At 38.5% G+C, this 19,138-nt stretch overlaps 1 protein-coding gene across 5 annotated transcripts in view; it reads left to right on the top strand.

Moving 5' to 3' along the window:
• Window positions 1-19,138, top strand: part of Lztr1 (Leucine zipper like transcription regulator 1) — a 609,234-nt gene that overhangs the window by 489,730 nt on the left and 100,366 nt on the right. For all 5 annotated transcript variants that reach the window (XM_090374223.1, XM_090374222.1, XM_090374224.1 and 2 more), the window contains one exon: window positions 10,153-10,331. In XM_090374223.1, the coding sequence (XP_090230349.1) occupies window positions 10,153-10,331 (179 nt within the window). The remainder of the gene's footprint in view (window positions 1-10,152; window positions 10,332-19,138) is intronic.

The following is a 19,138-nucleotide window of genomic DNA, read 5'->3' as shown; positions in this document are numbered from 1 at the left end:
AGCATCGCGCTGGTTTCCACAACGTTAAAGTATTTATTTATTTATTAAATCCATTTATTAAATGGATTTAAATAATAATAAATAAATGCGGTGAAGTCGTCAGTGCCAATTCTGCAGCTGCACAGAAATTTTGTGATGTGTTGGTAAAAATTATTGATGAAGGCGGCTATTCAACACAGCAAATTTTTAACGTTGACGAGACTGCTCTGTATTGGAAAAAAATGCCGGATCAAATATACATTGCCAAAGAGGAAAATGCAATGCATCAAAAGATAGGGCCATTCTTTTCCTTGGGGCAGGGCAGTGCAGTGGGAGATTAGAGATTAATACCACTGCTTGTGTACCATTCTGGAAATCCTGGTGCATTTAAGGACATCAGTAAAGCCACCCTACCCGTGCATTTCCGATCGAACCAGAGAGCATAGAAAACAATATCTCTCTCTTTGAGGATTGGTTTAAATGGTGCTTCATTATCAAGATTGAAAAATATTGTATAGACAATGATGTTCCTTTCATTGCTTCTATTAGATTTTGCTTCTATTAGATAATGCTCTTGGACATCCTACTCATAACATATGATTTCAATTCAAAAGTGAGAGTCATATTTCTACCGCCAAACACAACTTCATTCATCCAACCTATGGATCAGGGTGTTATTTTGAATTTAAAAGAATACTATTTATGCACAACATTTTCTCAGGCATTGTCTGCAGTAGATGAGAAAAATTTTACGTTGAGACTTTAGGAAATCTTACAATATTTTTACCACACCATCTTAAACATTAATAAGGTCTGGGTGGAAATCACGAAAAGTTGTTTAAATGGCGCATGGACGAAAATAGGCACGTAAAAGACTTCGAAGGATTTGAAAAAGACAAATCATATGAAGAGGTTACAGATAAGATTGTAAAGCTACTTCAGTTGGAGGTTGATGCCAAAGACATGGAGGAGTTAATAGAGGAAGAAGAGAAGGAATTATCTAATGAAGAACTTATTGACTAGTGAAAGAAGAAAATGCTGACGAAGCGCAAGATGAACCAAATGAGGAGCCAAGACCTCACCAGAGAGATGGCATTTTGTGAAATTGTATTGGCAATGGCAAGGTTTGGCAAGATGGATCCTGACAGCGTACGATTCTTAAAAGTTAACAGAGGGATGAATGATATGCTTGCTTGCTAGCTACAAAGAAATCTAGGATGAAAAGAAAAAAGCCACCATCTAGTCATTCATTAATATGTTCCTTAGTAAGGTTGAGTGGCCGACCCCTTCTAAATCTCCACAGCTCTCAACCTCCGCAGTGGCGTACTTATCAGCTGAAGACGTCGATTCTGGCAACGATACTTGAGAGGTAAAACTTACTGATGTTATGCCCGTCTCCTCTCTTTTTTGTAATTTTATAATTTTGAAATTTTTTAAAATTACACGCTTTTGTAATTTTTCCTGTGCATAAGATAAAAATTTGAATAAATACAATAAATAATTCTATTTACATGTTCTTTGAACGTTTCTTTTTTGATTCAATCTATTCAGCGAGCACAGTTGCGAGTGCTGCACAAGCATGAGGGAAATTCCGACTTACATAGTGTTCGGCGGAATGCAACCCTGACATAAGTCGGGGAGTTCCTGTATATTTATTTCATTATAAAAAAGTGTACGGTATCTTTTTAATTTTGTGGTGATCTATAATTGATGTTAATTTAGTACCTCTATATAGAGAATAATATTATATATATATGTGTATATAATTTGTATTATGCTTTGTAATTTTGTTTATAGTTGTATTATTGTAATGACTGTCATATAACTTTTTTTTTTAATATTATACTAGGGGACTTTGGCCCCTGCTCACTTTGTTTGCTAACCCCCATGAATGCTTTTTTATGTAAAATATAGAGATATGACAGAGTAAGTCAAATCTTTTCTGCATAAAACACAGACTGATCAATATCTAATTTATTGTGCATTAATATTTAAATTTACATTACACACCATTGCATCCCCCCTGGTTTGTGAGTAAAAAGATGAATGAGTGAGGGAGATAAAAATATATATATATATATATATATATATATATAACCGAACAGAAAAAAATTATAAAATAATATAAGAAAAAAGTATGAAAATATGTTATATTTTCACTGCTAACATTAGTCCACGTAGAGCAGTGTCCATTGATTACCATTCTCTGCCGTCTCCCATCAACCATCCTTTTATCCATTGCAGCAACTTGGCCTTAATGCCATACCGCTCCAATTTTTACAGCAGTCTTCCATTCGCAACATTACCAAAAGCTTTCCTGAAATCCAAATACATGATGTCAAAATTATTTTTTGCAGCAAGTTCCTTTGTGACCACATTGTAGTATCAAATCAAATTGGTCAGACAAGATTTCCCCTTAACAAACCCATGCTGTATCTGAACTATTACTGCAGTCTTGTCTAGGTGATCCTGCATCACTTCTTTAACCAGTCACTCCATTATTTTCCCAGAAAAGAAGTTAAACTAACAGGTCTATAATTATTTGCGTCACCCTTTGAACCTCCTTTGTGAATTAGGGATACATTTGCACATCTCCAGTCCATGGGGACCTCCCCTGAATCTAAGGATGCACTCATGATTATAGCCAAAGGTTTGGTTACTTCCCTCGCTGCCTCCTTCAATATAACTATTGATTCATCTGCCCCAGGTGCTTTTTTTCTGTTTAACTTCAACAGTATCGGCAAGGGTATCCAAAACACCTGTTGAACAAGATTTTGCAGCTCCAGCAAACGCTAAGTTCTTAATTATATTTTAGTCATTTTATTGACTTAATTCTTACATTAAATTACTTTCTATAAGTAGTTTATAGACCTAGTCAAGCTCCTTGGTTTATTTTGAATTTAGATAGTGATTTTGAAAGTTAATTAATACTTAGTGTCCTTAGATTTACCATTCGTAACTTGCCGCCATTGTTATACGATACAACATATATCCCAAACTAGATAGCGTAAGGTTTAATGTAAAACTAGATAGCTAAACATGTAGCACTCTAAAATCTGTTAGCTTGGTATAGTATAGTATTATCAATTAGTCAGTAAAATTTATTAATCTTATTAAATTTCATTATCAATTAAATTGTACTTTTTTAACTAAATACATATAATAACCTAGATTTTACAAATGTAACATTATAAATTAATACATATAACTTGATAAGAGATAGTCATATAACATAACTCGGAGATAATACTCAATACTGAAATATATATATATATATAACTGCATTGGGATATAACTGCATTGAGATATAAGTTTAGGGTTATATTTTTGTTTTGAAATTGAATTGAAATCATGACTCAGACCAGAGCAGCAAAGCAAAAGGCTCAAGTTAATGGGAGTGCTGGTGCTCAGGAGAGAATTGAGGGGGTTGGTTGTCCTCTGAATCACAGTCTTTTGAAATATACTATTTGTTTGATGTTTGTGGCAAAATCAGGAACGGGACATGATATTTCCAAGGGGAATGTCTTTGTGTGTGTGTGTGTGTGTGTGCGCGCGCGCGATGTTAGGAGCGTGAGGAAAGCAGGTGCCAGCCAACTGAGTGCTGTTATGGGCCTATATGAGAGCATGAAGGAGGACAGGGTGGACACCCTCGAAGGATTTAAATTGAGGGCCCCATGAAGCTCTCAGCTGCCCACATCAATGCCAGAGCTTTCACTTGAACATCATGTAACACAGCGGCAACCCCCAAGGCAGAATGCACTGGTCCCAAAGGAACTAGTTGTCGACGACTCTATTGTCACAGAAATGGGGAACATTTTGCAAAAAGGATAGGTGTAACAGGATCAAGGTATGTCTACTAGTATATCTACCAGTATATGACGTTGATGACCTAGAGCAGATATCATCTTTTAAGGGCACAAAAGGTGATATTTTCCTACATGTTGGCACAAATGATATTAAGAGTAGGAGACTGGCGGAATTACATAACAAGTACAGATCAATGTTGAAAAAAGCCATGAGTTAGGGTGAATTTGAAAGTTTCTTCAATTCTGCCAAGACACGATGAGAGATATGATCGATCAATTCGACCCTGGAGAGATTCTGCAAAGCTCAAGGGGTAGAATTTTTCTCAGCCTGGTCTGTGTTTGTTAACAGGAGAGACTGCTTCTGCAGGGATGGGATACACTTAAATAGAAAGAGTGCAAGAATATTTGCTGTTTGTTTGTTATTTGGTTTTTAGGAGCATTAGCAACTAAGGCCATATTGCTCCAGAGATATTCAGTGGTCATTCCCTGACATTTCCGCATCCTCCGTATTTCGTGGTCACGGGCTCGAAACCCAGTCTAATCAAGAAGCATATGCTATGCACTGCTGCTCCTGCACACCTGGCTAATGAGGCGCCATAATATTTGCTGATGCTATTGAGGCTGTGTTAGGTGGGTTGAAAAACTGGTAGCTTGGGGGATACTTGGAATAATAGATTAACAGTAGCTGCTGGCAGAGGAGAAAGTAATTCTTGCAATGCTTCTATTGGAATGACAAGGTTTACAGAAAGGATAGACAGGATCGGAAGAGAGGAGGGCTTATGCTATTAGATAAGAACACATAAAATCCAAATACAGCCAGTCGACATGGCTGGGCAGTGCAGGCTTGAGTCAGTTTGGTGTGACATAAGCATTGGGAAAGCAAAATTGAGAGTAGAAGTTTGTTATAGGCCTAATGACTCTGATGAGTATTATAAACAACTGTACAGAGAAATACAGTGGGCTGGTAAATCAGAATGTCTTCTAATGGGGGATTTTAATTTCCCAGATATTGAATGAAATATGTGTTGGTCGCTCACACTCTAACAAGGCTTTTCTGTATTTATTGGATAATTGTTTTCTACAACAGCACGTTTGGGATGCAACTAGAGGGAGTAATACTCTTGATCTGATTATCAGTAGTGGTTCTTCCTGCATTAAGAATCTGCAGATAAAGGAACCACTAGGTGGCAGTGATCACAGTGTGCTGAAGTGGGATTTACTCAATGAGGTAACTACCATCAAGGGTAAAGGGAAGGGCTTTTACTTTCGGAAGGGTGACTGCGGTGGTCTGAGACAGTATTTAAATTATATACAGTGGGACCAACTGATGATGATACCAACAGCAAATTCAAAATGGAAAGCATTCAAAGAACTTATCTTGGAAGGTACAAGGCTTTACATACCAACTAAGAAATATTGTTCAAGGTTTAGGCCTAAATGGATATCAGATGACCTAATGAGACATATGGCAGAGAAGAAAAATGCATGGGATACATATAAAATTAATGGGTGACATTAGCCTTTCTTCGATAGAGCAGTCCTTTGTTCCATTCACTAATCTTGTTGCCCTTCTCTCTACTCGTTCCAACAGCTCCACACCATTCTTAAATTGTATACAGTACTCAATGTGTGACCTGACCATTGCCTTATACAAGGGGATAATCACCTCCTTATCCCTGCTAGAAAAATACCTGTATATCATTGACAAGACACCTTGAGTTACCCTTGCAGACTATCTGCACTGCTCAGAAAATTTCATATCTGCTTGCACAATTAATCCCAAGTCCTTTTCTTTTTCTGTGTAGTACCACACAGTTTTCAGTGTAGTACCACACAGTTGATACGTTACTCTGGGGTTACTGCTTCCCATATGTAGTACTTTACATTTGTCAATGTAATAATAAACTTCATTTTGCACCTCTCAGCCCATCAGCTGAACTTTTGTAGATCCTGTTGCAGCAGCGTACTATCATTAGTGTCATTAACAACCCTGCCAACCTTCATATCGTCTGCAAACTTGGACATTAAACCTGATATACCATCATCAGACGGCCTCCGTAGCCAAGTGGTCAGGAGCGGGAGTGAAGTAGCACACACTCTTTGAGTAGATCAGGGTTCAAGCCCCTGACTGCTGAATACAGTCGATCTGCCAACCCACACTGGACCAGCGTGGCAGATTATGGTCCATTTACCTCAGCATGAATTGTTGAGGCTTCCATCCTGCAGTGGGTTGATAATGGCTACACTTTACCTTTTTTTTTTTTTTTTACCATCATCAATATCATTTATAAATACAGAAAACAACAATGAACCCAACACTGAACCCTAATGGACTCCACTAATAACATTAGTCCACGAAGAGCAGTGTCCATTGATTACCACTCTCTGTCTTCTCACTCTCAACCATCCCTTTATCCATAGCAGCGATTTGCCTCTAATGCCATACTGCTCCAATTTGTGCAGCAGTCTTCCCTGTGCAACAATATCAAAAGCCTTTCTAAGATCCAAATATATATCAAAGTTATTGGCATCCAGTTCCTTTGTGACTACATCATAGTATCCAATCAAATTGGTCAGACTAGACTTCCCCTTAACAAAACCTTGCTGTGTCTGAGCTATAACTGAAGTCTTGCCTAGATGATCCTGCAGTGCTTCTTTAACCAGTGCCTCCATTAATTTCCCTGGAACAGAAGTTAAACTAACAGGTCTATAATTATTTGTGTCACCCTTTGATCCTCTTTTGTGAATTGGGGTCACATTTTCACATCTCAAGTCCATGGGTACCTCCCGTCAGTCCAAGGAAGCTCTCATAATTATGGCTAAGGGTTTGCTTACTTCCTTTGCTGCCTCCTTTAATATAACTGGATAGGTCCCATCCACCCCAGGTTCCTTTTTTATGTTTATCTTCAACAATTTCTCTTCCACTTTCCTCTCAGTTATTACAAAATCATCTAGCTCACTACCAGAGTTTAATTCACCTCTGGCATTCCCCTCCCTGAATAACTCCTCATGTGTGAATGTAGATGCAAAATACTCATTTAGTTTGTTAGCTACCTGAGCAGGACCATCAGTAGTTGAACCATCAATATCCAGTGGACCAATCTGATTCATCCCTTTTCTTGTAGAGTTTATATAGGTAAAGAACTCTTTACTGTTTTTCTTTACATCCTTTGCCAAAGATTTCTCATAATCTGCCTTTGCCTGCTTAATCTCCTTTGTGACTTGGTTACAGACCAGTCTATATCTATCATAGGCTTCCATTAGGCAGGCGAAGGCAGAGTACGAGAAATCCTTGGCAAGGGATGCAAAGAAAAACAGCAAAGAGTTCTTTACTTATGTAAACTCTAGAAGGAAGGGGATGAATCAGATTGGTCCACTTGATATTGATGGGTCAAGTGTTGATGATCCTGCTCAGGTAGCTAACAAACTAAATGAATATTTTGCATCGACATTCACACATGAGGAGTTATTCAGCGAGGGGAATGCCAGAAGTGTATTCAACTCTAGCAGTAAGCTACAGAATCTTGAAATAACTGGGAGTAAAGTGGAGGAGTTACTGTTGAAGATAAACACAAAAAAGGCACCCGGGGTGGATGGGATCTATCCAGTTATATTAAAGGAGGCAGCAAAGGAAGTAAGCAAACCCTTAGCCATAATTATGAGAGCTTCCTTGGACTCAGGGGAGGTACCCATAGACTGGAAATGTGCAAATGTGACCCCAATTCACAAAGGAGGATCAAAGGCTGACACAAGTAATTATAGACCTGTGAGCTTAACTTCTGTTCCAGGAAAATTAATGGAGGCACTGGTTAAAGAAGCACTGCAGGATCATTTAGACAAGACTTCAGTTATAGCTCAGACACAGCATGGTTTTGTTAAGGGGAAGTCTTGCCTGACCAACTTGATTGGATACTATGATGCAGTCACAAAAGAACTGGATGCAGGGAATAACTTTGATATTATATACTTGGATCTTAGAAAGGCTTTTGATACTGTTGCACATGGAAGACTGCTACACAAATTGGAGCAGTGTGACATTGGAGGCAAATTGCTGCTATGGATAAAGGGGTGGTTGAGGGGGAGAAGACAGAGAGTGGTAATCAATGGACACTGCTCATCGTGGACTGATGTTATTAGTGGAGTCCCTCAGGGCTCAGTGTTGGGTCCATTATTGTTTTCTGTATTTATAAATGATATTGATGATGGTATATCGGGCTTAATGTCCAAGTTTGCAGACGATACAAAGGTTGGCAGGGTTGTCAAGGACACTACTGACACTATGCTGCTGCAACAGGATCTGGAAAGGTTGAGCAGATGGGCTGAGAGGTGGCAAATGAAGTTTAACATTGATAAATGTAAAGTACTACACATGGGAAACAGCAACCCCAGAGCAACGTATCAACTCTGTGGTACTACACTGACAGTGGTAGAGAATGAAAGGGACTTGGGGGTGGTTGTGCAGGCAGATATGAAGTTCTCTGAGCAGTGCAGATGGGCTGCAAGAGTAGCTCATGGAGTATTGTCAATGATATACAGGAATTTTTCCAGCAGGGATAAGGAGGTGATTATTCCATTGTATAAGGCGATGGTCAGGCCACACCTAGAGTACTGTATACAGGTCTGGTGGCCTCATTTCAAGAAGGATGTAGAGCTGCTGGAACGAGTTCAGAGAAGGGCAACAAGATTAGTAAATGGAACAAAGGGGTGCTCTTACGAAGAAAGGCTTAAGTTTTGCAAATTACAGTGTCTGGAGACTAGGCACCAGCGAGGTGATCTGATAGAGGTGTATAAAGCCTTGAATGGTTTAAGCATGCTCAATGCTGATGGGATTCTTCCTCTAGCTCAGAAAAATCACCTGAGAGGGCATAAATTCAGATTGAGGAAAGACAGATGTAGGATAGACGTGCGGAAATTTGCCTTTAGCCAGCGGGTGGTTGGTTGGTGGAACAGACTTCCATCCCTTGTGGTGGAGGTTGATAGCCTAAATAAGTTTAAGGCTCAGCTGGACAGGTATTTTGAACGAACAGAGGGGTGAAGTGGAAGTGGGTTTTTTTTTTTTTTTTTTTTTTGGCTGATGCTGCATAAGCTTGCTTTCTTGCATCAAATGCCTCTACTAATGCTAATGTCACCCATTAATTTTTATGTATCCGATACATTTTGCTTCTCTGCCACATGTCTCATTAGTTCATCTGACATCCATTTAGGCCTAAATCTTGAACAATATTTCTTAGTTGGTATGTAAAGCCTAGTAGCTTCCAAGATAAGTTCTTTGAATGCTTCCCATTTTGAATTTGCTGTTGGTAACATTATCAGTTGGCCCCACTGTATAGAATTTAAATACTATTATCTCCGTAGTCGCTTTTACGAAAGCAAAAATCCTTTCCTTTACCCCTGATGGTAGTTACCTCTTTGAGTAAATCCCACTTCGGCACGCTGTGATCACTGCTGTGATCAGATTCGTAATGCATGAAGAATCACTACTGATAATCAGATCAAGAGTATTACTCCCTTTAGTTGCCTCCTGAACATGCTGATGGAGAAAACAATCATCCAATAAATCCACAAGCGCCTTGCTAGTGTGTGAATGATCAACCCACAAATTCCAATCAATATCTGTGAAATTAAAATCCCCCATTATAAGACTCTCTGATTTACTGGCCCACTCTATTTCTCTGTACAGTTGTTTATTATACTCATCAGAGTCATTAGGCCTATAACACACTCCTACTCTTATTTTAGCTTACCCAGTGCTTATGTCACTGACTCGACACCGCATTGTCCAACCATGTCGACTGACTGTACTTCTTTAGATTTTGTGTTTCTTAACTAATAGCATAACCCCTCCTCCCTTCCTATCCTGTCTGTCCTTCCTGTACACTTTGTACTCCCCAAATTTCAGTTCTGCATTCCTTATATCTGTGACACCACATCTCTGATATCCCAACAGTATCTGACTTTGATGTTTAGACCAACACCTCAAATTCATCAAATTTATTTACCAAACTCCAGCATTGGTGTAAGCACAAGTATACATGCACCTGTTCCTATTCTTAGCTATCCTAACACAACCCATGTGTTTACTTATACTGCAATCAATCCCAGCAGTCTCTGAAATATCCTGCATCATGTTTTTCCTGGCTGCTACTTATTCCGACACTTGTTTTATATAATTTCAAGCCATTAGTGATGGATTAAAATTTGAATACTGTTTTGCTTCTGCTAGCATTATTTAAAGTAATGCTTTTTTTTTAATGCATTAAATATTGTATAACTCTTATGCATGCTTATTTAAAGATTTTTCAAAGCATATTTTATTTAAAAATGATAGTCAAGCTCATAGCTTGCTCCTGAATGTTTTGGTATTTAGGTACCACCTTAGAACAAGACATGGAAGCATTTCTGAGAAGTACAGGGAAAGAATTTTGTGATATCACTTTAATGCTTGATGGTTTCCCAATTCCTGCCCATAAAGCTATTTTAGCAGCAAGATGTAGTTATTTTGAGGCAATGTTTCGATCATTTATGCCAGATGACAATACAGTCACAGTACGTATACTTTCCTTTATCCTGTAGTTTTCCAGAAACTTCATGCCACTATTTAATATGTAATTTTTAAAGATTTTATTTTTTAACAATGACTACAATAGAACAACTTATGTTGCTTGAAAGCAACAAATGTTGTCTTGTTGCATCATTTGCCACTACTAGTACTCCAACTACTACTTAATTTGTATGTTTCTTGAAGGCAACACACAAATCATAAGCGGTAGGAGCAGTATTATCAGTATCGGAAAATGATGCAAGAAAGCAAGCTTATAGAGCATCAGCCAAAAAAAAAAGCCAGTACTTCCCATTTCAAGAATCCATCCCCTCCAACCAGATGGGAGTTTGCTCCAACAATCAACCACCCTCTGGCTAAAGACAAATTTTCGCATATCCAGCCTGCAACCATTCTTCTTCAGTTTCAATTTATTCCACCTCATGGGTAGTCTGATCAAGAGGAAAGATTCCATCAATGAATTGAGCTTACTCGATCCATTCGAACCTTAAACACACAAATCAGATCTCTCTACAAGTGCCTAGTCTCGAGGCATCTGCAGTTTGCAAAACTGAAACTTTCCTGGTAAAAGTGACCTTTAAGCATTAGCATTAGTAGAGGCATATGATGCAAGAAAGTAAGCTTATACAGCATTAACCAAAAAAAAAAAAAAAAAAAAAAATCATCACATGTCCATTCGCTCTAACCATTTTGTCCAGTTCTTCATTTAATTTATTTAAGCTATCAACTTCCATCACAGATGGAAGTTTGTTCCAGCAATCAACTATCTGTTGGCTAAAGGCAAATTTCTGCACATCTGTTGTATAACTGTCTTTCCTCAATTTGAATTTATGCCCCCTCAGGTTCGTAATCTGAGCAAGAGGAAGAATCCCATCAGCATTGAACCTGCTCAAACCATTCAAGATCACTTCACAGGTGACTATTCTCCAGACGCTGTAATTTGCAGAACTGAAGCCTTTCTTTTTAAGAGGACCTTCATTCCCCTCTCGAATCATGTTGCCCTTTTCTGTACTCGTTCTAGCAACTCTACATCCTTCCTAAAATGAGGCCTCCAGACCTGTACGCAGTACTCAAAGCTTGGCCTGACCATTGCCTTATACAAAGGGATAATCACTTCCTTATTTCTACTGACAAAATTCCTGTATATCATTGACAAAACCCATGACCTGCTCTGGTAGCCTGTCTGCATTGCTCAGAAAATTTCACATCTGACTGCACAATTAACCCCAGGTCTTTTTCATTCTATACCACCCTGAGTGTAGTACCACACAATTAGTACATTTTTCTGGGGTTATTACTTCTACCCATATGCAGTACTTGGAATTTGTTAATGTTAAACTTCAGTTGCCACTTCTCAGCCCAACTGCCTAAATTTTCTAGATCCTGTTGTAGTAGCATATTGTCATTAACAAGCCTTCATCAATATCATTGATAAATATACAAAACACCAATAGGCCCAACACTGAAACCCAGGGGACTCCACTAAGAACATTAGTCCACAAAGAGCAGTCTCCATTGATTACCACTCTCTGTCTTCTTCCTCCCAACCTCCCTTTTTTTGTTCTTCTCACCATTCTCGTTGCCCTTTTTTGCACCCATTTCAACAGATTCACATCATTCTAAAATGAGGCCTTCAAACCTGTGTGCAGCACTGTGGGCTAACCATTGCCTTATACAATGGATAATCATCTTATCCTTGCTGGACAAATTCCTCTATATCATTGACAAATCCCAACAGCTGTTCTGGTAACCTGTCTGCACTGCTCTGAGAACATCACATCTGATTGCACAATTAACCCAGGTCTTTTTTTACAATTACTGCTCCCCATATGAAGTACCTTTCATTTGTCAATATTAAAATTCAATTGCTACTTTACAGCCCAACTGCCTAATTTGTCTATATCGTAGCAGTAGCATACCTGGATTACTGTGATTAACTATAGTGCCAACTTTCATATCATCTGCAAACCTAGACATTAAGATTGAGATGCCTTCGCCAATACCATTAATAAATATAGAAATCAACAGTTGGCCCATCACTGAACCCTGGGAGACTCCACTGATAACCATCTGTATTCTCCCACTGAACCATCCCTTTTTCCATAGCAGCAACTTGTTCTTGATGCCACACTGGTCCAACATTTTTTTTTTTTTGTCAAAATTATTTTTTTGCATCCAGTTCTTTTCTTATTGTGTCAAGGTATCCAATCAGATTGGGCAGACAAGATTTCCCCTTAGCAAATCCATGCTAAGGGGAAATCTTGGTAGTATGAAGTTACTACCACGTTGGTCAAGATTTTTGCAGCTCCAGTGAACACTAAGTTTTCATTTATATTTAGTTGTTTTATCGACTTAATTGTTACACTAAATTATTTTCTATAAGTAGCTTTATAGTTCTAGCCAAGTTCCGTGGTTTATTTTGAATTTTGATAGCGATTTTGAAAGTTAATACTTCGTGTCTGCAGATTTTACATTCATAACTTGCCACCGTTGTTATAAGATACGGAATATTGTAAGGTTTAACGTAAAACTAGATAGCGAAATATGTAGCAGTGTATTAGAAATCTGTTAGATTAGTATAGTATTATCAATAAAATTTAGTAATCTTATTAAATTTCATTGTTAATTAAATTATACTTAAACAGAATCATGACCTAGACTAGAACAGCAAAGCATAACCAGAGTGCTGTGGCTCGCGCGAGAACAGAAGTGGGCGATTCTCCCACACATCACGGTCTAAAACAATGCATGAAATGTGAACTGTTTCCATATCTGTCTAGAACAGGACATGATCTAGCCAAGGAAGATGTCTTTGTGTGTGTGTGCTAGGTGCAGAGACTGTGAAGAAATTAGGTGCCAGCTCAGTGTTCTAATGGGCATCTATGAGAGTTTGAGGTGTAGAGTAAATGCCCTCAAAGAAATTAATATGATGGGGCCTGTTAAGCTCTCAGCTGCCCAACTGAACAACACTAGAGCTCATCCTGTGCATCAGGCAAAACAACAGCACTGGTCTCACAGGAACTAGTTATTGTCAGTGACTCTATTGTCAGGGAGATGGGAAATATAGTATTCAAAAAGGATAGGTGGAACAGGGCCAGGATATGTCTTCCAGGAGCAAAAGTTGATGATGTTGTAGAGCAGATATAATCTTTTAAGAACACAAAAGGTGAGATAATCTTGTACATGTTGGCGCTAATGACCTAAAGAATAAGAGATCTGTAGATTTACTTAACAAATACAGGTCAACGTTGAAAAAAAATTTGAGTTAGGGTTAAATTTGAAAGTATCTGCAATTCTGCCCAGACACAATAGGAGGGAGTATATGATGAGAGCCTTGTCAATCAGTTTGGCCCTGGAGAGATTGTGGAAGGTTCACAGGGTAGAAGTTTTCTCAGCGTGGTCTGTGCTTGCTAACAGGGGAGACAGCTTCTACCAGGGATGGGATACACTTAAATAGAAAGGGTGCAAGAATATTTGCTGATGCTATTGAGGCAGTGTTAGGTGGATCGGAAAACTGCTAGTTTGGGGGGGGGATTCACAGACTAAAAAGTTAATGGTAGCCGCAGGCAGAAGTGAAAGTGATTCTTGCAGTGCTTCTACTGTAATGAGCAGCAGCCTAGAGAGCAAGTTGCTGGGGATTTCAAGGGCTGTTGGGAGTCATCATGGAACAAGTAAATACATGGGCTGTGTTAGGGTAACTAAGAGTAAGAACAAGTGCACGAATACTTGAATGAACACTAATGGTAGAAGTATAGTAAATAAAATTGATGAATTTGAAGTGCTGATCAAGACATCAAAGGCATGGTATCACACAGATATAAGCATTGCAGAATTGGAATTTGTGGAGTACAATATGTACAGAAATGGTAGGAAGGGATGAGGGGTTATGCTGTTAGTTAAGAAGCACATAAAATCTAAGGAAGTACATCCAGTTGACACGGGTGGACAGTGCAATGTTGCGTCTGTTTGGTGTGACTACACACTGATAAAGGGAAAATGAGAGTAGGAGTATGTTAACATAGGCCTAATGATGCTGATGAGTACAATGAACAGTTGTGCAAAGAAAATAGAATGGGCCAGTAAATCAGAATGTCTTGTAATGGGGGATTTTAACTTTCCAGATATTGACTGGAACATGTGTGTTGGTCACTCACACACTAGCAAGACTTTTGTGGATTTATTGGAGGATTGTTTTCTACAGCAACATGTTCGAGGGGCAATCAGAGGGAGTAATACCCTTGATCTGATTATCAGCCTAACCTCCTTTGTGATTTGATTATGGACTAGCATATGTCTCTTACGTTTCCATTTGCTGTGCCATACATTAAATGGATATCCACCATTTCTGCAACAGTGAAACATTTTTATTTTCATAAAGGTGACTACAGAGGTCCCAGACAGTTTTTAAATTCTATAGAGTGAGATCAACTGATGATGTTATCAATGGTGAATTCTACGTGGGAAGCTTTCAGGGACTTAATCTTGGAGGCTAATAGACTTTTCATACCTACTAAGAAATACTGTTCAAAGTTCAGGCCTAAATGGCTGTCAGATGAATTAATGAGGCTCGTGGCAGAGAAGAAAAATGCATGGGATGCATATAAATTATCAGATGACACAGAAGTCTATGACAGATATAAGCTAGTCAGTAATCAAGTCACAAAGGCAGATTACAAGAAATCTTTGACAAAGGCTGCAAAGAAAAACAGCAAAGAGTTCTTTATATATGTAAACTCTAGAAGGAAGGGGGATGAATCAGATTGGTCCACTTGATAATGATGGTTTGACTGTTGATGATCCTGCTCAGATAGCAAACAAACTGAATGAGTATTTTGCATCTACATTCACACATGAGGAGTTATTCAAGGAGGGGAATGCCAGACGTTTATCAAACTCTAACAGGGAGCTAAGTGATTTTGTGATAATTGAGAGTAAAGTGGAGGAGAAATTGTTGAAGTTAAACATAAAAAAGGCAGATGGAATCTATCCAGTTATAATGAAGGAGGCAGCAAGGGAAGTAAGCAAACCCTTAGCCATAATTATGAGAGCATCCTTACAGGGGAAGTCCCCTGGACTGGAGATGTACAAACATCTCCAATTCACAAAGAGGGTTAAAATGGTGATGCAAATAATTATAGACCTTTTAGTTTAACTTCTGTTCCTGGGAAAATAATGGAGTCACTGGTTAAAGAGGTGATACAGCCTCACCTAGACAAGACAGCAGCAATAGTTCAGACACAGTGTGGGTTTTTTAAGGGGAAGTCTTGTCTGACCAATTTGAATGGATACTACAATGTGGTCACAAAGGAACTGGATGCTAAAATAATTTTGATATCATTTACTTGGATTTCAGGTAAGCTTTTAATACTGTTGCACATGGAAAACTGCTGTACAAATTTCAGCAGTATGGCATTAAGGGTAAGTTACTGCAATGGATAAAGGAATGGTTGAGTGGGAGATAGGAGGGAGTGATAATAAATTGACACTGCTCTATGTGGACTAATGTTATTAGTCCATATAGAGCACATTGTGTATTTATCGACGAAGGTACATCAGGCTTAGTGTCCAAGTTTGCAGATGATACAAAGGTTAGCAGGGTTGTTAATGACAGTGAAGACAGTATTCCACTGCAACAATATCTAGAAAAATTAGGCAGATGTGCTGAGAAGTGGCAAGTGAAGTTTAACATTGATAAATGCAAAGTACTGCATATGGGTAGCAGTAACCCAAGAGAAACGTACCTACTCTGTGGTACTACACTCAAGGAAGTGGAGAGTGAAAATAATGTGAGTGTAATTGTGCAATCATATATGTAGTTCTCTGAGCAGTGCAGACAGGCTGCCAGAGCAGGTCATGGAGTTTTGTCAATGATATATAGGAATTTTGCTAGCAGAGACATGGAGGTGATTATCCCTTTGTATAAGGCAATGGTCAGGCCACATCTTGAGTACTGTATACAGGTCTGGTGATTTAATTTTAGGAAGGATGTAGAGTTGCTAGAATGAGTGTAGAGAAGGGCAACAAGATTGTGAGACAAACAAAGGGGTATGCTTATGAAGAAATGCTTAAGTTCTGTAAGTTGCAGCATCTGACGACTAGGCACATGCGAGGTGATCTGATTGAGGTTTGTAAGGCCTTGAATGGTTTGAGCAGGCTCAATGCTGACAGGATACTTCCGCTTACTCAGACTAAGGGGGCATAGATTCAAATTGAGGAAAGATAGTTGTAGAATAGATGTGCAGAAGTTTGCCTTTAGCCAACGGGTAGTTGATTGCTGGAATAGACTTCCATCTGTTGTTGTGGAAGTTGATAGCTTAAATAAATTTAAGGTTGAACTAGGCAACATTTGGAGTGACTGAGCGGGTGAAATGAGAAGTGTTTTTTTTTTTTTTTTCTTGGCTGGTACTGTATAAGCTTGCTTTTTTGCATTGTATGCCTCAAGTAATGTTAATGCCAACTCCATTATTTTCCTTGGAACAAAAGTAAAGCTAACACAGTGGTTTTAAAACTTTTTTTGATAATGGCACCCCTTAAGTAATTTATTTTATTTTGTGGCACCCCTACTCAAATTTCTGCCTGTTAGATATGATTCTGTGTGTGTGTGTGTGTGTGTGTGTGTGTGTGTGTGTGTGTGTGTGCGTGTGTGTGTGCGCGTGCACACACACACACACACACACACACACATATATATATATACATATACATATATATATGTATATATATATATATATACTAGTGGGCTTTGCTCCTGCTCACTTTGCTGACCCACCCCTGCGCAAGCTTTCCTACGTAAAAGACACACCTGTCGGAACACACCAGTGTCGATATCTAATCAGGAAATGACAAATGACCTATGTAATTATTTACCTGTGCATTCTCAAGGTCGAATAAATATCACGGTAAATCTTCAGAACAGTGTACACCCTCCAACATGGCAGCAAGAAAAACAGTGGGAAAGCAATGATTGACAAGTTGTGACTCCCATATTTCAACAAACGGACAGGAACATAGTAGTAATTGGCAGATGCCACTGCTTTCCCTGCCCACTGTTCTTCTAGGGTGTTTTTCCCCAACATTTGCTCTGTTTTTAACTCGGGAACTCATTTTCCCATTTTAAAACAGCAGGATGGATCGATAAACACCCTACCTAAGCTAAGTCCCCCCCCCTTCCTTGATGACACAAAACAATCAGAAAAGGGAGGTGCCTTTACCTGTCAATTATTGCCATCTTCCTTGCTTTCATCGAAGTACTTGCTGGTGTATACTATACTGGACTTCAGCCAATATTGCTATGTAATTATTTACCTGCGTTTACATAGGTAACTTAGGAAAAGGCCTTTTGCTTTGGGTTCCATAATACATGAGGAATATTATTGCATCCGAAAGAGCAGGACTAAAATATTTAACTGAAATATTGATAAACGATACAAATATTTAGAATATTTGCAAAATACTAAACTACATTATTTACAAATATACAATATTCATTAATATACAAAAAATGTTACAATTGAACATCAAATATTAGACAGTGAATCACGTGCACAAGGTTGGTGAATGTTATGGAGACAATTGTCAATAATTAATTGCCTTGCCTTGCCTTCTTTTCCCATTGGCTCGAATAAATGTCACTAGGAGCAAAACGTTTTAATGTATAGCTAGATACACGCGTGTGTGTGTGTGTGTGTGTGTGTGGCGCCTCCGTAGCCAGGTGGGAAGGAGCAGCAGTGCGTAGCACACGCTTCTTGATTAGACCGGGGTTCGAGCCCGTCACCACCAAACACGGAGGATGCGGAAGGGTCATTCAGGGAATGACCACCGCATATCCCGGAGCAATATGGCCTTAGTTGCTAATGCTCCTAAAAACCAAATAACAACAACAAATGTGTGTGTGTGTGTGTGTGTGTGTGTGTGTGTGTGTGTGTGTGTGTGTGTGTGTGTGTGTGTGTGTGTGTGTGTGTGTGTGTGTGTGTGTGTGTGTGAATATTAAATGTAACCCCTTAAAGGTAATGTTTAAAAAGTTACATAGGATAAAGAGGTATTCAATTGATGAAATGGTTTAATTGAATGAAAGATTAATAAATCAGGTATGACAGATGCACCTAAAAGCACAAAGCAGCATTAAAGGATGCAAGGGTATATATAAGTTTGTATTAATATATCGAATAAAGTATGCATAAATGGATGTGAAAGTTACACATGGTGCCAGTAACTAGATGGGTGAGGAAAGTAGAAAAGGAAGTGTAGTAGATTTCTGAAAGGTGAAAGAATATCCTAAAGGTTATGATGAATTAAGCAAAATTATGGGCTGAATTACCAAGCCAATAGAAAGTGGAAGAACTGTAAGTAAAATTAGTACATCAAAATACTAATAAAATAAAAATAAAAAATAAAATGCAAATAAAATAAAAGTGGTATAGCTGTCATCAGATATGGGGGGAAACATATTTAGAAAATGGTCGAATATACGTAAGGCAATTATGCTTGATCTGATGTCAGCTGAAATAAATATTGATACATGATCAGGTATTTCATCAGGCGACTACACCTGACCATGTATCAGGAACTGTGTTTCTACACTTGTCCATAAATAGAAGAAAAGTGAAAGGCCAAAAAGCAACAAAAATGAAATTAGCACATTCTAATACAGGATGGACAAGGTAGTCCAAATGCAGTATAATTTATTTAGGTAAAAATAAAGATCAAGTTAGAATAAATATGGTTAATATAAATGTGTTGAATTTAGAGTAGAATTTAATTTTGTATAGATAGGAATTCAATGATTCAATAAATA

The sequence above is a fragment of the Mastigoproctus giganteus genome, chromosome 5 (genome assembly GCF_048544385.1).
Source record: "Mastigoproctus giganteus isolate SK-2022 chromosome 5, ASM4854438v1, whole genome shotgun sequence".
Taxonomy (NCBI): Eukaryota; Metazoa; Arthropoda; class Arachnida; order Uropygi; family Thelyphonidae; genus Mastigoproctus; species Mastigoproctus giganteus.
This window is presented reverse-complemented; position numbering and strand designations above follow the sequence as displayed.